Source organism: Capsella rubella, unplaced genomic scaffold, assembly GCF_000375325.1.
Source record: "Capsella rubella cultivar Monte Gargano unplaced genomic scaffold, Caprub1_0 scaffold_6, whole genome shotgun sequence".
Classification (NCBI taxonomy): Eukaryota; Viridiplantae; Streptophyta; class Magnoliopsida; order Brassicales; family Brassicaceae; genus Capsella; species Capsella rubella.
In genome coordinates, this window is record NW_006238918.1 from 1,530,293 (window position 1) to 1,551,238 (window position 20,946).

The 20,946-nt window shown below is 36.8% G+C and overlaps 8 protein-coding genes across 8 annotated transcripts; 3 read left to right on the forward strand and 5 right to left on the reverse strand.

Annotated features, from left to right (window-relative positions):
- The first annotated feature begins 541 nt into the window (after positions 1–541).
- On the forward strand, positions 542–3,007 carry LOC17883929 (U-box domain-containing protein 62). Its single transcript, XM_006287934.2, has 8 exons — positions 542–1,063; positions 1,183–1,378; positions 1,697–1,778; positions 1,890–1,947; positions 2,030–2,118; positions 2,199–2,294; positions 2,399–2,469; positions 2,670–3,007. The coding sequence occupies exons 1-8, from the start codon at positions 682–684 to the stop codon at positions 2,791–2,793; spliced, it is 1,098 nt and encodes a 365-aa protein (XP_006287996.1). The 5' UTR covers positions 542–681; the 3' UTR covers positions 2,794–3,007.
- A 106-nt stretch (positions 3,008–3,113) lies between these two features.
- Positions 3,114–5,909, reverse strand: LOC17882894. The gene is made up of 7 exons (XM_006286427.2): positions 5,525–5,909; positions 5,310–5,388; positions 4,150–5,133; positions 4,004–4,066; positions 3,706–3,917; positions 3,508–3,623; positions 3,114–3,411 (listed from the first exon to the last, which is right to left on the reverse strand). Exons 1-7 carry the CDS (start codon positions 5,582–5,584, stop codon positions 3,306–3,308), a joined length of 1,620 nt encoding a protein of 539 aa, XP_006286489.1. The 5' UTR covers positions 5,585–5,909; the 3' UTR covers positions 3,114–3,305.
- A 367-nt stretch (positions 5,910–6,276) lies between these two features.
- On the reverse strand, positions 6,277–7,880 carry LOC17883825. The gene has a single exon (XM_006289707.2). The coding sequence runs from the start codon at positions 7,121–7,123 to the stop codon at positions 6,395–6,397; it is 729 nt and encodes a 242-aa protein (XP_006289769.1). The 5' UTR covers positions 7,124–7,880; the 3' UTR covers positions 6,277–6,394.
- An 811-nt stretch (positions 7,881–8,691) lies between these two features.
- On the reverse strand, positions 8,692–10,801 carry LOC17881204 (phenylalanine N-monooxygenase). Its single transcript, XM_006289589.2, has 2 exons — positions 9,826–10,801; positions 8,692–9,565 (listed from the first exon to the last, which is right to left on the reverse strand). The coding sequence occupies exons 1-2, from the start codon at positions 10,780–10,782 to the stop codon at positions 8,939–8,941; spliced, it is 1,584 nt and encodes a 527-aa protein (XP_006289651.1). The 5' UTR covers positions 10,783–10,801; the 3' UTR covers positions 8,692–8,938.
- A 2,317-nt stretch (positions 10,802–13,118) lies between these two features.
- On the forward strand, positions 13,119–14,725 carry LOC17883168 (probable chalcone--flavonone isomerase 3). The gene is made up of 5 exons (XM_006288597.2): positions 13,119–13,221; positions 13,339–13,422; positions 13,549–13,707; positions 13,815–14,041; positions 14,415–14,725. Coding segments are annotated over exons 1-5 (630 nt in total). The 5' UTR covers positions 13,119–13,220; the 3' UTR covers positions 14,574–14,725.
- Positions 14,726–15,507: 782 nt separating this feature from the next.
- On the reverse strand, positions 15,508–16,614 carry LOC17883066 (RING-H2 finger protein ATL73). The gene has a single exon (XM_006289591.2). It carries the CDS (start codon positions 16,234–16,236, stop codon positions 15,703–15,705), a length of 534 nt encoding a protein of 177 aa, XP_006289653.1. The 5' UTR covers positions 16,237–16,614; the 3' UTR covers positions 15,508–15,702.
- A 2,476-nt stretch (positions 16,615–19,090) lies between these two features.
- Positions 19,091–20,044, forward strand: LOC17883170 (expansin-A2). The gene is made up of 3 exons (XM_006289445.1): positions 19,091–19,238; positions 19,339–19,651; positions 19,738–20,044. The coding sequence occupies exons 1-3, from the start codon at positions 19,091–19,093 to the stop codon at positions 20,042–20,044; spliced, it is 768 nt and encodes a 255-aa protein (XP_006289507.1).
- Positions 20,045–20,370: 326 nt separating this feature from the next.
- On the reverse strand, positions 20,371–20,676 carry LOC17882679. Its single transcript, XM_006289645.1, has one exon. It carries the CDS (start codon positions 20,674–20,676, stop codon positions 20,371–20,373), a length of 306 nt encoding a protein of 101 aa, XP_006289707.1.
- Between the last annotated feature and the right edge of the window lie 270 nt (positions 20,677–20,946).

Genomic DNA, 20,946 nt, shown 5'->3' on the forward strand with positions numbered 1-20,946 from the left:
TACTTAATCAATATTTGATATAGGGATACACCAAAGAAAATGACATATTAATCCTGACAAATCTAGACACTGTTTGTCAAGAACAGAACAAGTTCCAATAGCGTTAATGTGTGTAGTGGTGTCACAGAACTCATAAGTCTCTTGGCTGTTCCACTTTAATCCATAGGTATATGATGATATCTCTATATTAGAGTTAACTAAAGCAGCTGTGTATAGGGTATTTCTCTTCTAAATTTCTATTAAGGGTAAACAAAATTTCCGACACAAAAAAAGACCGGTAAAAATATATTCGGACACAAAAAAAAAAAGACAGTAAAGAATCTAGTAGTTGACTTTTTTCTTTATTATCCAAAAATCTAAAAGAAGTTCCGCACACTTTCTTTTGGATCCATGGGCCCTATACTATAGAATCTGAGCCTGACGTTTGTTGCGGTTGAAACGACACCGTTTGATTTCACGTATCTTCTCTATGTTAACGTCGTCGTTTTAGCATCTCACTTCTTCTTTCTCTTCCTTCATTTGATCGCTGAGAAATTTTTTCCTTCATCACTCATCTCTCTTCCTTAAAGTTCCTTCTTTGTTTCACGAATCTAAAACCAAACCCTGATTCAACCTTCATACTATCTAATAGAATTTAGCTTAATTTTAGGGTTTTTAATAACTTTTTGATCGTTCGATTCCATGTCCGGAAAAGGGCTTTCTCCGGCGTCGTTCAATGCTCCGCCGATGATTGTCCAAGATGCTGACCCGTTACGTTTCCGGGTCGGTGAGCAAGACCCTAAAACCCGTGAATTCGCTGCTTTTATCGGCGACCACCACCGGTATTTCGCGGCGGCAGCAGCAGCAGCCGCCGCAGCTAATCCTCACCCTCATCTCGAGTTCCGTCAAAATTTCTACTCGGAGAAACCCATTAGCGGAAACCCTAACGACAGTGGTGGATCGGACGACGGCGAGGATGAAGTTGACGTTGAAGAAGAAGACGATGATGATGACATAGACGGTAACGAAGGCGACGTCGGCTTGAATAAAGACGCTGGTGAAGATTCTGTATCAGCAGGAGCTGGTAGGAGACTCTGACAAGTTCTTTTTAGTGCGAAAGTTATGTTTTTTTTGTTGTCTTTCTAGTTTGAAAAGTTTCTACTTTTGAGATTATTGAGGCAGTGGACTAAAATGGTAATGCAGTGATAGTGGTTGGACAAGATAACGCAGCGTACTACTCGCAGCATTTTAAGACAATGGAACCAGCTTTTGCTTCTAGGAATGAGGAGTCATCAGTTGCTGTGGAAAATGGGTGTGATTTCAGCGGCAGAAGAGACCCTTCTTCTTCTTCCACCAATTCAATCGAGTCTTTGAGGACCATTTTGTCTGATCCTACAACGTATGTTCTTTTATATATATATATATATATATATATAGTTGGTATTGTGATCATATTATTCAGTTCGTAACTCTTGAAATCTCCAATAATGGAAACGAAGATGTAGCACTTTCTGAAGCTTGGTGTAGTGATCTTTCTGATAGTTTTCATATATAAGGTTTTCGAGTTATAGATAACTTTTAGTGTTACCTCGCCAAGAAGTTAGGGTGAGCTTTGATACTTTTAAAGTTGGAAACCATTGGATTGGTATCGCTCGTGCTTGTTTGTAATTTGTGGTCTATTTTGGGTTAAATATAATTTTATTCGCTCAAACTGTAGAGGGGCTTTGATGGCTGATGCTATGATTTTGCCTTGCGGACACACTTTTGGAGCTGGAGGAATAGAACAAGTTAAACAGATGGTACATAGTTTTCTTTCTTCCATCACAAGCTCTTCTTTTGCTCTCTGCTGTTTGCTTTATGTCTTTTAATTTTTGCTTATGAATTCTATTTTCTGTGTCCTGTTCTCCTAGAAAGCTTGCTATACATGTTCGCAGCCTGTCTCTGATGACTCGATAACCCCAAATCTTAGTGAGTAAATCACTTGTTTCACGATTTGGTATTTGGCTGTCTTAGCAAATTCTTCTAACTATTTTTGCTGGAATTTTCGCAGCTTTACGAGTTGCTGTACAAGCATTCTGCCGAGAAGAGAATTCACAGTCAAATCATTCATCTAAGAGAAAACGAGAAGGATTTGATCAAGTAATTCAATACTTCTTATCATTATGACTTCTCACATTTTATTTCTGTTTCAAACAAGAGGTTTCTTTTCCATAACACAGGAGAGACGCACATTTGGTGTCACGAATCATTCAAGTCGTTCAAGGAACAAAAGTAATCATTTCCCATTTGCTGTGGCAGATCGAGTTATAATTAAGGTCAGTCCCTTCTGTTTTTCCCTGCATTATTCTTCTATCGTGGGTGTTTTCTTATAATGGAAGAGTGCGTGAGTTATTAACCGTTAGAGTAAAACATGAATCAGGGGAATAAGAGGACACCACCTCGTTTTGTTGGCCGTGAAGCTGTTGTGACAACTCAATGCTTAAACGGCTGGTAAAGTGTAATTTCTTTATTTGATTATGACTTGATTTGTATACATATCACAAAGATTAGATTCTTTCTCCTGCAACTTTCCTACATTCCGATAAAGACATCCATCACCTTTGCAACCCTTGAGCAAAATGCTATATACCAACCTTTGTATAAATGTTTCCATGACTTGGAGTTCATTTGCTACATAAACTCTATTGCAGGTATGTAGTGAAAACGCTGGACAACGCAGAGAGTGTGAAGCTTCAGTATCGTTCATTGGCTAAAGCTCCAGAAGATCCATCAGCCAAAGCAACACCAAACAAGATGGTTTCCAACTGGCTCTAAACAAATCAGCCTTGTTTACAACATAATGACACCAATTTCTGCTCCTTGGTTCTCAAAAACTTATTACAGATCCAGATCACTGTTACATAATGTAAATTGTAGTAGTTACTCCATGTGAGGTTTGAGGAAATTAGGCTTAGGGAAAGATCCAAACTTTGAATAGCCCGAACATATTTGGATAATAATACAATACATAGTTATTTTGTTCTCAAAATCACTTCCTTGTTTAATACAAGAGATATTCGTAACTTTCAGATCTTAACGAATTAAGCATACTAAGGTTCTTACTGTAAAGCAAAATGGCCGGAAAAATGAATCTATAAAAGGAAAAAGGAAAAGAAAAGACTGATGAGCATTGCTCCTAATGTTACAGATGCACGTTACAGAGAAAACCTCTGCTATGAAAGTTTACACTAAAGTAAACTCTGCTATGAAAGTTTACACTAAAGTAACTAAGAAAAGTTTTCAACTAAAATGATTAAATCAGATACTGGTCAGAAGTTTAAAGGTGTTCAGGTACAGGCGATGTTCTCCTCTAGAAAATTGCAGGTCGAGAATATAGATGCTGCAGCTGCTTTAATGAATAAATCCTTATCTGAGATCAGCGAGTTTGCAGCTCTGCAACACAATTTAGACAGAAGGAAACTAAAAAATTCGAATTGGGGAAACATATTCAACTGGTAATGAGATGAAAAGGTAGTAAAATGGCCATACCTAGAGTCCAATGGCATCCCTAACTGTAAGAAATTCTGACCAGAACTCAAACTCAAGTGTTGCAGACCTTGGTCACAATGTGATTGCAGATTTCTCACTTGGTTTAACCAGCTTTCCTGAATTTTCAGAGTTCACAAACTCCATATCAGATGCCAATAAAAAGTTAGATGTGTGGTGAAGATATCTTAACTATATTACCAATTGTGACTCTTCTTCTGATAGCTTGTGTTCTAGTTGGTTAAACAGAGTTAACCATCTGTTCTTGTGGATATCGACTGTTGAAGCCCTTGAAGCCCCATCGAGGAGTAAAGTTGGGTCATTCTCTTGATCAGATGGGAACTCTTTCATTATTAAGAAAGGTAGTTCTGTCGTAACAACTGCACGAACTCTCTTCTTGCTACGCCGAAGAGCTGAAAAGAACAAAAATGGGGATTTAAAGAACAGCCAAGTACTGAAGTTTTCATAGCATCAACGATCAAATATGAGTTTTGTTTACCAGAAACACGGCCTTTGAGGTCCTGATGAAGCAATTCCAGCCATTGAGAAGCTACTGTAGCCGCTGCAAATCAAAGAAGAAATTCATCTAAGCCACATATCAATGGTATTAAGTCACGCCAACTGGGTATTGAGTAAATAACATACCGTTAACAGTGAGAACACTAGCACTGTTAAGATCTGATGCGTCCTGGCTCGACAAGGAACTGGCATTTTCTGAGAACTTACCTGCCACCAGAAACCTCGACCCAGCTGTATTGTTTTCTTCACTGAACTCATCATGTGCACATTTCTTATCGTAGTAGCGCATAGAGTACTTATCTTTTGGCATGCCATACTTGAATCCTTGGTTAAAATCAAATCTTGAGGTATCAGTGTTCACATCTTCCAAGTTCTTCCTAGAACTCCCAACTGCACTATTACTATGCCTCATTGTAGAATGATAGAAGTTTCCAGCATCTCTTTCAGACTTGACAATGTTTTCAATAATGGAAAGTACTTGCTTTTTGTTTCTCACATGATTGATAATGCCAGGGTTCAATTCATTAAGGAGTCCACTAGGAGCAGCTAGCCTGGCAAACCTGTCAACTTCCTCCTTCCTTGCAATCTCGATCTTTCTCTTCTTCAGCATTGCAGCGTCATTATTATTCTTGCTCTTGCGTCCACGTTTCCTTGGAGCCGGGATCCCTCCATGAGAAGATGAGACAAGACAGCTGCTTGATGTAGTTGAAATCCCACCGTTTGGATTAGAGAGAAACCCGTTCTGTTTCATTTCTTTCCAGACCTTCATTGGATCACTTTCCCCAACAGGAACATTGGAACTCCCACACTCTGAATAAACATCCATCGAACTAGATTTAGTATTGTGTCTCCTGGAAGAGGAAACCGATGATAAGTCGTCACTCAAGCAGGTGGAAACGGCATCCGCAGTATCACATCTCTTAAGCAAAGCTCGCTTATCACAGTCAGCATCTGTGTTGAGACCAAGCTTACTGGAAGAAAGCTTGACCTCTTGACTCACCAGTTGAGTCTTATTATTATTCCCTTCTTTAACAACGCCCTCTGAAACTTCACCAACGTGAGACATTTCATTGGCTATTTCAATGTCTTTAGAAGCATGACCAGTGATACCTGTAGCAAGGGATGTTCAAATTACATTTCGAGGACTTATGTATATATATATATCAGAGTTTAGGTTCTATTGTATGCCACTATGCCTTTACTAAACTTTAAACTCAATAGAAACCATATTATAAAACGATGAACAAATGAATGAATTTTTGGCTCAACTAGAAACAGTAAATTACCTGAATTTAGAGTCGGTGTAACAGGTTGAATTTTATTCAACTCCTCTCTTTCATCCAATTCATCGCCTCCGCCTCCGATCTAAAATCCCAGAAATCGAGAAGGAAAAAAAGTTAAAGCAATGTATAAATTAGATCGTAGAAATTAAAAAGCAGAGTCTGTCAGAGCAAACGAACGAGATCAGTTCAACATAAACCAAAACAAGAGACGAAGTTACCTTTAAGTCGGATCTGGGAATCGGAGTAAACCCTCCAGATATAACGCCGTGTTCTTCCATGGCGGCTCAATTAAAAGCAAAACCCAGAGATGATACCCTCGAAGATTCCTCAAAAAAATTAAAGCCACAAAATTTCGATAAATTGGAGAAACTCCCAGAAAATGGTGATTACAGATATCCTCCGATTCCTCGAAGGGAGCAATACCCAAAAAGAGGAGATCGAGGGTTAGAGTGATAGAGTCTAGGGTTTAAGATCTGATGGTCAATTAGTAAAGATCTGAATGTTGGGATTTAGAGACCCTAGAATTTGAGATGAGGGCTCTCTCTCTCTCTCTCTCTCTCAACAAGAAGAAGAAAGAGGTAAAAGAAGAAGAGCGCGCGATGTGTGCCTAGTTTAATAATTTCTGACAACAAACCATTTTTTTTTTTGCGTTTTCTTAATTTTTTTTTTTCTTTTCCTTTGGGGGATCTTTCTGGTTTTTCAAATTCAAACAACACTTAAACGCGATTTGGAGGGAATAGTGACTTTGGGCTTTTCAAAATTCAGAATCTTTTTGTATTTTTGTGAGCTCATTACCACATTCGTCAAGGCCTTTTTAGCTTTTTTTTTTTTACAAAACCAAACGACTTAAACCTTAAAATTACTATGAAATCTTGTGTTAATTCAATTATGTATCTGACAAAATCACTTTTACATTTATTGTAAATCTGCAATACATTAAAAACTACTATAATTTGTGTTATTCAACCTCTATTTAATTTATTTACTTAATTATGTTGGTAATAGTAATTATCATAATATGATATGATACCCAAATTGGTCAAATATATTTATGTACATGATATAAAATCCCAAAAGGCTTTGAATTATCAATTTCCCACAAGCCAACAATTCCTAAGCTGAGATTCACTAGTCTCCCTAAAACTCGACACCTTTGCTAGGCAGAAATGCGTACACCTCATCCCCATACCCGACCCGGATCCTGACCCTGACCCGACCCGTGTCGTCTTCAGCAGATAACAAACCGGCCCACACTCGACTCCTTTCCCTTGCACCACCAACCCCCACGCACGTGTGCCGTCTCCACCGTCGAAACCACACCCACAGCTCTCATCCGCCGCTCCTAACTGCTCCACGAACACTATTCCCTCCGGCATCTCCGCCTCTCCTCTCTCCCATCTTCCCTTCACCGCCGCCCATTCCTCCGCTTTCATCACAACCACCGTTCCCTCCTCCTTATCTCCGGCGAACAAATGAACCAACAACGGCGCTTCGCTTAGATTCTTAACGATCTCCGTCACCGAGTCCTTCATCCACCTGTCTAACTTCTCACGCTCCGCCTCCACCGCTCTACGATCTCCTCCTCTGCTTCTCCCTCCGCTTCTTCTTTCTCCTCCTCTCTGTTTCTCTATCTCAGTCACGGCCTCTGCTATCGACGCCGAGATCGTTCCGACGTTAGATCGCCGATTACCACCTAGATTGATAGGAAACGACGAAGAAAGCAGCGATCTCGCATTGTGATCGGATCCACACGGATGCTCTAATACGCCGCGTTGCACCAGATAACTCCCGCCGTAACCGATTTTTGCATACGCCATCTTTTTCCGGTGATGAGATTTTCACGTCCGATCAATTAAAACCTCGTTAGATTCGAATTATATATCAACAAAATGTTATGAACCAAGGGCGAGGATCGAGGCGGAGAAATATATCTGGCTGTCCGATGTAAGGAAGAACTTTAACGTAAGAAGGTGACATTATATATAACGCTAGGTTTTAAAAAACATGCTGATGTCACTTTAAGCTTAAACTATTTGACGAGCTATTATCGGGTGTATCTTAACCCATGTTAAGTTCCGCGTGCACCGTAGTTAAGTCTATGTTGGCCTATGTTTAAGACTCTTTAAGTGGTGGTTAAATTATCGCATGCATGGTTGCACAATACAACTCCCGTATTGGATTATTTGCCTAGTAGGACAGTGGACCGATGTCAATGATGAAAGGACCTTTAACGAAATAACGGCGTTTATTATAATCCAGACAGACGCATTGCAAATCGAGTGTAGTTTGATCTGAACCGTAGGATTATAATACAATGACTCAAATAGACCGGATCGGACGGTCCATATGATATGTGAGAGATGGATAGGCACGTGGGAATGTAGTTTCGGTACGTGGGGGTCTCGGAGTAACACGCGACACTCGTCTTCTTAATTAAGAAGATTCCGTGCAAACCACGTGTTTACCACGTCAGCTTTATGTCCACGTTGGAGTCAACTTATCCCTCTTATTTATTGTCAATGTTTTCCATATCTACGGTCAATTTTGTTCTTTTACAATTTTGAAAAGAATCCACCAAGTTACAAAATCACTAAATGATAATAAATAATGAAATCCCATGAAGGCAATAAATCAAAATTTGTATTAATTGTGCTGAATCTACAATATTTAATTAATTAGGAACATCCTTCTATATTTTGGAGTGTTATTAGTTTATGATTTAAATAGAATTATGTTAATTTTAAATATTAAGTAGAATATGTTGTTATTCAGTCAAGATTTTGTTACATTATGTTAAAATCTAATGTTATTACATTGTGAATTGTAAAAAGTCAGTTAAAATCATAAATCTTAGGTACTTTGATTCATAATTGACAAAGTCAATCAACATTTTATGTTATTCAATTAAAACAAACGAATTTAGGATTGTTAATTGAACTCATTTATTATGTTATTGGTTTATGATTTTATACACTTTTCACAAAATAAATTATTCAAAAATATTAGCAAAATATAAAAATTGTTTGGAAAACTTTACAATATTATAAAAATAATAATAATAATAATCAATAAGACTATAGAAAACTCTATAGCAAAGTTTTGAAATTTTTTTACTTATCACTTTCTATATTTTATTGAAATCATCAAAAAAAAAAAATAATGAAGTCATCAAAATTCATAGATTGTTACAAAATTAGAGGCTTATAATGAATTTTATTTAATTATCAAGATCAGCGTAAATATTTTTACATTATATTTTTATAATAATTTATTGTGTTTTCTTAATAGTCTAAACGTATAGAAAAAGCAACAAAATATTGATGTTTTAAGTAATCAAAAATCTAAGGTCAAAGATTTGAAAGAAGAAAACTAACAGAGTAGCAAAAGTAAACAAAGTATTAGCGAAAATATTATAGAAGAAGGAAAAGATAAAAACAGTCGACAATAGAGAGACGCCCCACCAATAATAGAAAGAGACTCTCTACAAACCAAGCATATGGCTGACAATTAGACGAAGAAAAAGATGGTTAGTGATATATCTTAACCTTGCTAATAGCTTTTTTCTCTCAAAAGAGACTATTTCAACATTCCCTTTACATGCAATTAACAGTACTAATACTTTATTCTTTCAATTAGGTTGGATAAACATGTGGAGCTAAACGAGGTTTTGCAACCGCGTGTAAGGGTTTTGCCATAAAAAGGTCATTATTGCTTTCCGACATATCAATCTTACTTTCACCAGCCACTGGTGACCATGTGAACCCTTGAATCAACCGAGCAAGCAACACGCACGTCATGGGCCACCCAATGTTCGCACCCATACATCCTCTTCGTCCCGTACTGAAAGATATTATATTGAGCTCTGTCTCGTCTAGCTCCACGCCTATGTTATTCCCCAAATATCTCTCAGGGTCGAACTTAAGCGGCTTGTCCCACACGCTAGGGTTTCTCCCGATCCCCATACGACTAATCAACATGTGGCTTCCTTTTGGGATGAAGTAACCGTCCACCACAGCGTCGGCCGTGGACATGTGAGGGAGGTTGAACGGCGCCACGGGGTGTAGCCGGAATGCCTCTTTCACACAAGCCTTCACGTAGTTGAGATTCGGGAGGTCTGACTCAAGAACAAGACGGTCTTTCCCAACTACCATATCAATCTCCTCCACGGCTTTTTGCATGATTCTTGGCTCGTTAATCATCTCCGCCATCGCCCACTCCGCCGCATTAGACGGATTATCAACCGTGGCCAACATCAGTTCCTTCATATATAATAGTCCAATGTACATAATTAGTTAAATTAAAATAAAATAAAAACGTTTTGCTTATCATATATAAATGCACCTTTATTGCCAAGTTCTAGGCATGTATATAGCGATCCTAAGACAAATGATTACTCTTGTAAATTAAACCCATCACACGCATTACCGATGACGTCAGAGACTGGTGACCACGAAAAGTGGTCCACTGTATATTGTGCCACTATATATTGTGATAGCTATAAGTCAATAAATATGCATACCGTTACTTGTGCTTTGATCTCTTCTTCCGACAGAGTAGGCCTGCCATCAGCGTCTTTCGCCATTATAAACATGTCGAGAAAATCTTGAGGTTCTTTCAATTTCCCGTTACGCCATTGCATGAGTCTTTCATCGACAAAAGGGTCATTATACTTACTTACATTCCTCATTGCGCCACTAACGACCTTCTCATGGCCTTCCAAGTCCAAGAACCTTAGCCACGGGACATAATCCGACAATGCAAAGGCATAAAGATGAGTTAAAACCGTAAACAAAGATTCGACATGTTCAATCTCTTCAAAGCCTGGTCCCGATCCATCTTCACTTCCTTTACCGAAATGCCTTACACCAAACATCATCTTCCGAGCTACATTTCCGCTGTACTGCCGCACTGCAAGCCTTAGATCAATAACCCCAAAACCATTACCATTACCACGGTTATTGATATACCGGACGAGGTCATCGGCCTCTTCGGTTATCTTTTGAAGTGTCGACATCAAGCTCTTCTTGCTCGTCACGTGAGATGCCACCACTCTCCTCATCTTCTTCCACTGCTCTCCTAGTGGCTCCACCGCAACGGTCAAGTACCCGCGGCTGCAGTACTCCGTACCCATCGTTAGCGGTCTAGTGGCAAAAACGGAGTCTTGCTTCTTCAGAATCTCTCTCGCAAGTCTCGGGGATGTCACGGGTATTACGTGAGTATTCGCAAGACGAATACATGCAATATCGGTGTTGAGTTCTTTCATGAGAGAATGTATCCATCGGAACACCGGTTTGTTCCTCCCTAATATTTCCGGTAGGTTTCCGATTAAAGGCCAAGATTTGGGTCCTGGAGGGAGAGGGAGCTTTCTTGTGTAGGAAGTCACTGACACGGTTTTCTTTGACTTCTTACGCTTCGTGGTTAGTGCAAGAAGGAGAGAACATATAATAAACGCAAGCACTGCGGTGAAGTCGAGCATGTTTTTTGTTATTGGATTTTGGAGGATGCTTTTGTTTTTTGTAATATGAAATGATGAAGAATAAAGCCTATTTATATAGCCATGAAAATCTTGCAATGTTTTGTGTAAGTGTAATCTGCAGAAGATAAATTTGCTTTAAATGTTGGAAGAATAACACCTAAAAAGAATCCGTGATTTTTCAACACCTCATATGTATATGACATGTTTTTTTCTTTCTCTGTGGCCGGCTCGCGGATCAAGCACAATTCTATTTACCAAAAAAATATTCCCCAAATTCGTCAATTATCTAAATACTAAACATAAAATTTACTACCAATCTAGTTATTAGTAAAATTATCTTTTTATATAAACTTAAATAACTGACGTAATTCTGAAACGTATCAAGTTTATCAATGAAAGATTTCAACAAATGTAAAAAGCTTTAATCAATTAGATTTAGATATTATGTTAGCATAAATATGGAAAAAAACTAAATCTAAATAGATATCTATACTTGTATTAATCTAAAACAAATCAAAGAAAAATTTAAGAGGATTTTTGAGAAATGCCCATTTTGGTCTACCATTTTTTAAAAATACCCCTCTTTTATATCAATTTTCAAAAATACTCCTTTTCATATATGAAAAATTATAAAATTTTATATGGTTAATAAGGTACATCAAGATCATCATTACTACTGCAAGACTAAATCCAAATATTTATAAGGTTTTAAAGTTCTAAACGGCATATATAAGATTTTTAAAAGGTTTACAAAGTTTTTATAAGGTTTTTAAATGAATTTTAAAAGGTATTTATACGGTATTTATGAAATATATATGTAAATCTACACACATATAAAGATAATTTGTGTCTATATAGATATAAGCTTACACATATGTTTTTGATAAATTTCAAATTTTATAGTGACTTTTTGATAAAATTAGAAAGAGGGGTATTTTTAAAAAGTGGTATTGGAAAAGGGGTATTTTTGAAATTCCTCCAAAATTTAATGAATATTTCATTCATATTTTGACATGTATAAAAAATTATTGTATGTTTAAAAGATATATTTGAATCGTATGTTTAAAAGATATTTGAATTAAAATGAAAGCAAAATAAAAGTTTAATGAATATCTCATTCATACATGTAAATTTTTTTAACCATTAAACATTATATTATCATAAATAGGAAAAATTCTTAATCCAAAAATATACACTTGAATTAAAATGATAATAAGAGAAAAGTTAATGAATATCTCATTCATCCTCAAATTAAATTAATGTAAATTATGTAATCAGTGATTAAAAAATGATGAGAAAAATTATAATTTAAATTTTATTATATAAAGTTTGGTTTCAAAATTAGTAACTCACATGATATATTTTGACTAGTATAAAAAAAAAATATAAATAAAAAGAAGAATGGTACAATATATTAATTACAAATAGCTAGTGTACTACTGCCGGCCGGTGTCTACTTTGTCGTAATGTCAGTCCTTGGGCTGTTTACTAAAGATCATGTCTATAATTTTATGAATGTTTGGAATGGGTTCCATCATCAACATCAAGTACTCTTATATCTTGTGGATGTTATGCCTTAGCATCACTATATCATCGATCATTTCCGATTTTTAGGTTGCGACACATTTAAAATACTATAAAGGTTCGTTTAATTAGGACGATGAAAGTGAATGGCTATCCCACGTTATATTTGTTATAAGGCCGAGTGGCCGACCATCTTTTTATCGAGACTTAAAAAATCGTCTCAGTTATGTAAGAACCAGAAAATTTACTAATAATTAACCAATATTGGACATTCCATAACATTTTGCAAATTTGGACGATAGAATCCTAGACTTCCACTTTTACAAACTCACTTTTAAAAATTAATCAGAAAAAAGTACTTAATGATATTGGAACTGCCTATGTGTATGTCTTAGGGACCGATATGACGACGGAGTTTGTGGAGAAATGTGGCTGCTTCTTATGTTGTATAGTATAGTATATATAACTTATGCATGCTTCTTTCACGTTGATATCTATCTCGTGCATCATCCTAGTACATTTTTTTTCTTCTTTCTTGAATCTCTCTTAGTTTTATTTCTATATCTATAACTGTTAGGTAGAACGAGTGGTTGTGGACTGACTACTTGATCTACACACGTGGCTTCCTGGTGGGTCGCTAAACATTTTTTTCATAATACATTGACATTCAATGACAAAAAAATGGGTTGGGTAACAAAAATAATTCAATTCACAAAAGGGAATGCGTCGTCTTGTAGATCACAAGCTTTGAACGTTAGCAAAATTATGTTACCTACCACCAGTAGTGCCTGCCTTAATATATATATACTAGTGATGATATATTCATACAGATATTATTTCTCTTAGCTAAAACAAAGCAGATACAACTAAGCTGTTTTATAAACTTGTTCGCTCTCTGAATATAGAAAATTGAAAGTAAGTCTACTACAACACTCTTTGCGTTGTTTTCTTGATTCCAACCAAATTTTCTCTTTTGCTTTTAACCATTTTGTATATTAAATCTTTATGTTTCTTGTTTGTTAAATTAAACAGTGGGAACAGAGATGGTAATGGTTCACGAGGTTCCTTTTCCTCCACAGATCATCACTTCCAAGCCACTCTCTCTTCTCGGCCAAGGTTTTCTTTTTTTCTTTTTTCCTAAGACAAGAACATATCTTCTGCCTTCGTAATGTTTGATACCTTAATAATGTAATATAATCTCAGGTAATAACTTAATGTGTGTTGTTATCATTCTGGTTATAGGGATCACAGACATCGAGATCCACTTTCTTCAAGTGAAGTTCACGGCTATCGGAGTTTACTTAGATCCTTCAGATGTTAAAACCCATCTTGTTAACTGGAAAGGCAAGACCAGTGAAGATCTCGCCGGCGATGACGACTTCTTCGACGCCCTTGCCTCCGGTAACTTTTTTAACCAATCAAATTTTAATTAGGGCTCTTTGGTTTTTATTAATTTTTTGGTTTAGTACGTGTCAACAAAAATTAAACCGGTTTTTAAATTATTGCAGGGGAGATGGAGAAGGTTATAAGAGTGGTGGTGATAAAGGAGATAAAAGGAGCTCAGTACGGAGTGCAACTAGAGAATGCTGTGAGAGATCGTTTGGCTGCGGAAGATAAGTACGAAGAAGAAGAAGAAACAGAGCTCGAGAAAGTTGTTGGCTTCTTCCAGTCTAAGTATTTCAAAGCCAATTCCATCATCACTTACCATTTCTCACCCAAAGATGGCATTTGCCAGGTATAAATCTAGATAGAGCCTATTAACGTATGTTTTAGTTGTTCATTAATTGTGGAGAAAAGATCCCACATCGAAAGATGTGAAGGGATTTAAGTAATATATAAAGGGTTAGGACCAATCCAGTCATTGCCAATTGGTTTTGAGTTGGAAGCCCATAACAAACCCTAATTTAACATTAATCAATGTTGCAAAGCATAAACCCAAGCATCAAATGCATGTGGAACAGAGGAAAAAAAAAACAGAGTTCCTCTGTTTTGCGTTTAGCGACGTTATACGAATGATTTGGTCTTTTAAACACCTTTTAGAGCAATTACATCACATCGTAATTAGGCTTAAGACAATTTATATGTATGTTTTTTTTTTTGGGTGTAAGATCGGGTTTGAGACAGAAGGTAAAGAAGAGGAGAAACTGAAGGTGGAGAATGCGAATGTGGTGGGAATGATGCAGCGATGGTATCTGTCTGGAAGTAGAGGAGTCTCTCCTTCGACCATTGTCTCTCTCGCCGATGCTCTGTCCACACTTTTAACCTAGGAATTAATATCTACCTTTATAAATAAAAAGCCACTTGTGTGTGTTGTGTTATGTTATGTCCTTGTTAAATAAGAGATTTGTCGTTCGTTATTTTTATAAGATGATTAACGCATGGTCGACTAAAAAAAAGGATACTGATTTTGTTGAAACTTTATAATCACCATCTTGTTCTTGTCATAACTTGTACAAATCAAGATTTTTTTTGGTTAACTGTAGTTACAATCAAACAATAGGTATATCTCTCAATTTAAATCATTACTCGTTAAGATTCGAGATTTAAAAGCATACAGATTAAATTTTTGTGGAGCTTATTGTATGCATCTTGGCCTATATATATCATTCAACAAATTTCTTGATTTTTATTGTAGTCTTTGGTCTGTGATCATGTTGTGTAACTTTGCTTTTGTTGCATTAAGCAGATAAATAACATAGCGCATAAGTTACTACAGCAGAGGAGAAGAAATATATATATATAGCAACTGAAAACTACACGTGGCAAAACCTAAGTCATCAGTGAACTATCTAACCGTTGGCCGTATCTTGGGTTCGATTTTGCTCTGAATCTGAGAAAAAGGAAACAACACATATATTCAAGTGTAGAAAAAAAGGAAAACTTGAGTCCCAAACATTAGTTTATAAATTGAGTCTAATCGTTTTATTGTTTCATAATAATCCTAGAGAAGCAAGCAGAGAAAGGCAAAGAGATGATAACAGGAGTCATATAGAGTGAAAAAGATGCAATTTCATTCTTCAGTTTCTACAAAGACGGTTGCTTAATGATTTCGGTTTGTTTACCTTTCATTAAAAGTTGTTGTGAACAGCCATATTACATCTGGATGATTCCATGAGACACCCAAGGAAATTATTGATATTCTCAGGAGGTAAGTCTTTGGATTTGACACCTTCTTCATAACAAGCCAAGAACCATATGAGGTGAGTCAGTAAGAACCTCGGCAGTTTTTTTTCCCAAGGTTATTATCAACTTTGCTTTTAAAAACATAAAATATATGCAAGGTTCTGAACCTCAAAACCAAGTAAGGCGAACCCGGAAAAAATTCTCAAAACCAAACTTACAAGATTATGACTAAAAATTCTGGATGAAACTTCCCTAACTGTAAACAGCTCTAATTTACAACATTGCCATGTCATCATCCCGCCGGGAACCATTTGCCGGAGTCTGAAGTTGGAGGAGTGATTGTCTACAAGTGGGGCAAGAGGAATGCGACAGCAACCAAGTGTCGATGCACTTGACGTGGAACCCGTGCTTACATTTGGGCATAACCCTGACTGTCTCTCCTTCAAGGAACTCTCCTAAACAGATCAAACACTCGGTGGCTTTCATCTTTAACTCAGGGCTGTATGAATCAACGGGAATCAGCTTCAACGCCCGTTTCTTAATCCCCTTTGCTGCGTTTGCGTTGTTGTCAACTAGTTCTTCGGTGGTCGTGAACCTTCTTGTGCAGCGTAAGACATAGCGCAAGACCGAATTGAGACCAAGAGCACAGATCAAAGCGCATAGAAGAGCTGCTAGTATGATCACCATGTTTGTATCCATGTTAGCTATATTCTTGTTGTTGCCGGTAGAGTCTCCTAAGGTTCTAGGATTTGCATCCGTAGCTGAAATAGCCGGGGTTGCTTGCGTTTCAAGTAAAAACCTGCCCATCTGTAAAAGTTCAGAAACAAGATACAGAAATCTTTATAATCTCACCTTCAAGATTCTTCTTATTCTTCCTGTTCGTTTTCGAATCGGACTACGAAAGAGATTGATGAGAAAAGAGAGTCAAGTTTCTTCATGCTATGATAATCAACAGAGCAGCTTCTAGCTAGTTAGTTCTCTATTCAGTTTCTTTATACAAGTTCTTCTTTGGGTTTTACACAAAAAGGAAGGTAAGTTGTAATGTAAGAGTAGGAAATGGGTAGGCTGGAAAGGAGAGGGAGAGAGGGGACGATGATGAGATGGTCGATCCAAGAAATCTTTGGTTAGATTTGATGATATATAAATTTGATAATTTAAGAGAGAAAATACTGTGGCATATAATCTTCTTTGATGGATTTGTATAATTAGTAATTGAGACAAACATAAAAGACAGTGCCAAAAAGACAACTAATAATGCAGAATATATTTTGTTGAGTAGATATTAAAAATTGATGTATAACGAATTCTCAATTAGTGGTCTTGAGAACTTTGGAATCAAGCAAGATGAAATCCACTCTCGTATAGAAAGAAAATTAATTACTGAGAAACGAGTCGTTAATAAAATAAACATTATTCGATCATTTTTTATATAAAACATATTTATATATATGTTGAGGTATCAGATTCTCAACTAATCATGATCTCAAATCATGATCATTGAGAGAATGGAACTATTAGGTGGATGTAAACTTTTTGTTTTTGCAAATCTAGTAATTTACTATCATCAGGGTACATTAAAATGTAGTTTTATGTTAACAAAAATGTGTAAAGGATTAGATGGATTTGAAATGAATGGTCTACATAAAGGAAAAGGAAGTATCTGGGTGGGATATTTGGTCCACACATATTGGCAACATCCAATTCCACACATACGGATGTACAAATCAAACAGTCACACGAGTTCTATCACGCAAGAGACACAAACACTTGTCTCTCTTATATCCACTATATCTCCATTACTACATTATAAGACGACCTATATACCATCAACGGTCAACCTACTATATAAGTGTGTGTAATGCCATATATGAATGTTTAAACATGATTACTTACTTATGCACTATTTTTGTGAGAATTCTACATGGAATTGCCACAATAACTAAGACATATTGCATCGGTTTTATGATTTTGAAATTCCACATTAGAAAATTATTATACTTTGTAATTAATAGTGATGTAAATTAGGTTTTGTGGGTTATTAAAGCCGATTAAATTTGATCTATTAGAAGTTGTTGTCGGTGACTAAGCGTTGGGGTATATTAATATATAGCTTTAATAAGTTTTTAGTGGCTAAATTGGTCCACAAATGCTGTTTATTTCAGATTTGAAATAGTTATGTCGTCCCTTTTTTTTTTTTTTTGATCAACTAAATAGTTATGTCGTCTAAAGCTATAAAATCATCCCAAACTATAATCAAAATAAAAGGGTAACAATGGGGGGTACGACTAGAAAGCAAATCTATAACTAGTTCTGATTTGGTAATTAGGCTAACAATCGATTTGGTTTGTGTTAATCTTGAAACCACATGACACAAAAAGAACATATAACTGAATTTGAAAGTCTAGTGTTCTGACTGTTTTCATATCGTTTGGTTGGTTAATCATTCATCGTTCATCAGGCCTTGATGGCCACGAATCAGGGAACCATATAGCCCAATTAAGAGGCGGTTTGTGTGCTTTATTCTTGTCATCAGTGTCTCGATCAAACGTCTTAAATCTTGTGGGTAGGGGTAGGTATATGCTAATATGTCTATAGACTATAGTATAAATGCCCGATACTGATGACAAACGGCAGAACCGGTGGTTTTGATTATATACCAGTACAGAGTACTTCTTTTGGTCTTTTAGATGTCTGAAGTTACAAATTTGCAATATCTTATTAACTTTTGCCGTTTGATTGAATTCATATCGACGAAGAATGTAATATACCATAATATAATGATGATGATGATGATAAAATTAAACTGATAACTGATTGAAAGAAAGTCTGTTACCGGAAACAACGGACGATCTCATGTTCCTCTCTATCTCTTTGCTCAGTTTCATACGCCGATCGAGTACGTCGTCATGCATGAATGCCTTGGATTTATCTCATGTTGCATGTTCTGTTTCTTCTTTCCTATTCATATCTAACCTATATATTGACTTAAAAGTATATATATCCTTATATGATTCATTAAAGTGTACTGGTCAATTTAAAGAAACGAACTTCACAAATTAAGAGATCAACAAAATTAAGACACGATTATTAGACTATACGTACATGATTATGATATATAAATAGATAAATAAAAATTTTATTCTACTTTGAATACACCCCTCTAAATGTCTTTATTTAAAACTGATGAACTTGCACATACAATACATGATATCTATGTTTATATAAATTAACCCAAAAAAAAAAAAAAAAAAAAACCCTTCAACTATGTGTATGGTTAACCCAACCGACTAAAGAATTAGACATGTGAATCTGTGATGTGGGCTAAGATACTTTTTTAAAAGAAAGGATATGAAACACGTCCACGTGGCGCAGAAAAGCAGGGCGCCATGCGGTATAGCCGTTGGAATGGTTAACGGAATTACATGTGAGGCTTTCACATAATGTGGCGCAACCTACAAACGCAATTCCTGGAAATTAAGACCGATCCGATTATGTCACCTTCTTCGATTGTTACGGTTTGTTAAGCAACTATTTGTAGTAACGCATCATAAGAGATGTACGCAGTAGTGATCAACTCTCTATAACCCCTATATAAGTGAAGTGAAGTCTTCAACGAATTATCCAACTCTACTCATCTCCGGATTTATCCCCCACCAAAATCATGAATCTTATAGTTTACTCTCAGATTTTATTTGTTTCACTATGTACCCTCAGTTGCTGCTTCTACCTTATTAACTCCGACGACAACGGAGGCTGGGATAGAGGCCATGCCACCTTCTACGGCGGAGCTGATGCATCCGGCACTATGGGTACTTTTAACGACTACTTTTTCCATGAGCTCACTTATAATCCACAAATTAATAATATTTTAACATGTCTAACAGTTGACTTGTTGGGGTTTAATTGTAGGTGGTGCGTGTGGGTACGGTAACTTAAACAGCCAAGGCTATGGGCTACAAACCGCGGCTCTGAGCACTGCTTTGTTCAACAACGGACAGAGATGTGGGGCTTGCTTTGAGCTACAGTGTGAGGATGATCCTGAGTGGTGCATCCCTGGTTCCATCATCGTCTCAGCTACAAACTTCTGTCCACCAAACTTTGCCTTAGCCAATGATAATGGTGGTTGGTGCAATCCTCCCCTCAAGCACTTTGACTTAGCCCAGCCTGCCTTCCTCCAAATTGCTCACTACCGAGCTGGGATCGTTCCTGTCGCATTTCGAAGGTATAGGTTTCACTAGCTAGAAACACCTTTAACTCAAGTTTGAAACTATATATGTAACAAATTTATATGTCCATTTATAATGACAGGGTTCCATGTGAGAAAGGTGGAGGTATAAGGTTCACAATAAACGGGAATCCGTATTTCGACCTCGTGCTGATCACAAACGTGGGTGGTGCTGGGGATGTAAGGGCCGTCTCTTTGAAAGGATCAAAGACTAATCAGTGGCAATCCATGTCAAGAAACTGGGGACAGAATTGGCAAAGCAACACTTACCTTAGAGGTCAAAGCCTCTCTTTTCAAGTCATTGCTAGTGACGGTCGGGCTGTTGTGAGCTACGATGTTGTGCCTGATGATTGGCAGTTCGGTCAAACTTTTGAAGGCGGACAATTCTAAATTTTATGTATCAACCGAAAGTAAAAGAGACTACATACAAGAAGAGTCAAAATGATTGTGTCTAAGACAAGACTCTGCTTGTCATGGATTATATCCACTTTTCTATATATTTTCCTAAGAAAAGCAATGAAACAGTTAATTTCTCATTCTTTGAATTCGAAAGAACCAAAAGCTAGCAATTCAACATATTACTTTCAACATAACACATGTATAGTATTTGATATCTACAAAATTCTTAAATTCTAAAAAATAAAGAATAATAGTAACTAAAAAAAATTGTCATACTCATACGTGACTTTTAGTCAACCGAGTGACGTCAATTTTTCTTAAGTCTTAACGTCGTTGATCCTCTTGCTGGGTCCAGACGCCGGAACTGACCCTTTCGGAAGAGCGTTCAACACCAACGACCCGTATTTTCCGGTGATAAACGACAAATATTCCGCCGAGAAGTGATGATCCTGGCCGCCGTCGCATCCTACCACCGTCGTCGTCTTGGAAACAACAGGGATGCCTCCAGAGAAGATGACACCATCGATTACCGACGGAAGTCTTGGAAACTCTCTAGCTATTGAGAATGAAGCAAGCGAGACAGAGATGACGAAAAATATAATGAAAGCTCCAATTCTAGCCATTTTCTTGTGTTGTTTACTCTGTTTTTTCTTTTCTTATTCTTCTTCGTTACTGTGTTATTTGTTGAAGATCCGTGAATGTACATGTCTAGTATATATAATGTGTAAGGATGTAGAGAAGTTCACACTGGTCAGTCAATGGCAGTTGCAGTCTTGCACGATAACGCGGCAAGTCTTGGACATAAAAGAGTTGTAAAGACTAGGTCTTTAGTTTCCCGGTCCAATTGAAATATATATATATATATATCACTTTTAATAAGTATTGTAAATTTT

Bases quoted from the DNA above. Each gene is read 5' to 3' on its own strand.
- LOC17882679 (XM_006289645.1), bottom strand. From the start codon at position 20,676: ATGGCTAGAATTGGAGCTTTCATTATATTTTTCGTCATCTCTGTCTCG.
- LOC17883825 (XM_006289707.2), bottom strand. From the start codon at position 7,123: ATGGCGTATGCAAAAATCGGTTACGGCGGGAGTTATCTGGTGCAACGC.
- LOC17883168 (XM_006288597.2), top strand. The intron at 13,423-13,548 runs GTTTTCTTTTTT...TTCTGGTTATAG, and splicing joins ACTCTCTCTTCTCGGCCAAG to GGATCACAGACATCGAGATC. The intron at 14,042-14,414 runs GTATAAATCTAG...TTTGGGTGTAAG, and splicing joins CCAAAGATGGCATTTGCCAG to ATCGGGTTTGAGACAGAAGG.
- LOC17883929 (XM_006287934.2), top strand. From the start codon at position 682: ATGTCCGGAAAAGGGCTTTCTCCGGCGTCGTTCAATGCTCCGCCGATG. The intron at 1,064-1,182 runs GTAGGAGACTCT...ATGGTAATGCAG, and splicing joins TTCTGTATCAGCAGGAGCTG to TGATAGTGGTTGGACAAGAT. The intron at 2,119-2,198 runs GTAATTCAATAC...TCCATAACACAG, and splicing joins AACGAGAAGGATTTGATCAA to GAGAGACGCACATTTGGTGT.
- LOC17882894 (XM_006286427.2), bottom strand. From the start codon at position 5,584: ATGGAAGAACACGGCGTTATATCTGGAGGGTTTACTCCGATTCCCAGA. The intron at 4,067-4,149 runs GTATGTTATTTA...TTTGATTTGCAG, and splicing joins TAGTGTTCTCACTGTTAACG to CGGCTACAGTAGCTTCTCAA. The intron at 3,412-3,507 runs GTATGGCCATTT...ATTGTGTTGCAG, and splicing joins GGGATGCCATTGGACTCTAG to AGCTGCAAACTCGCTGATCT.
- LOC17881204 (XM_006289589.2), bottom strand. From the start codon at position 10,782: ATGCTCGACTTCACCGCAGTGCTTGCGTTTATTATATGTTCTCTCCTT. The intron at 9,566-9,825 runs GTATGCATATTT...TTATATATGAAG, and splicing joins AGATCAAAGCACAAGTAACG to GAACTGATGTTGGCCACGGT.
- LOC17883170 (XM_006289445.1), top strand. From the start codon at position 19,091: ATGAATCTTATAGTTTACTCTCAGATTTTATTTGTTTCACTATGTACC. The intron at 19,239-19,338 runs GTACTTTTAACG...GTTTAATTGTAG, and splicing joins TGATGCATCCGGCACTATGG to GTGGTGCGTGTGGGTACGGT. The intron at 19,652-19,737 runs GTATAGGTTTCA...TTATAATGACAG, and splicing joins GTTCCTGTCGCATTTCGAAG to GGTTCCATGTGAGAAAGGTG.
- LOC17883066 (XM_006289591.2), bottom strand. From the start codon at position 16,236: ATGGGCAGGTTTTTACTTGAAACGCAAGCAACCCCGGCTATTTCAGCT.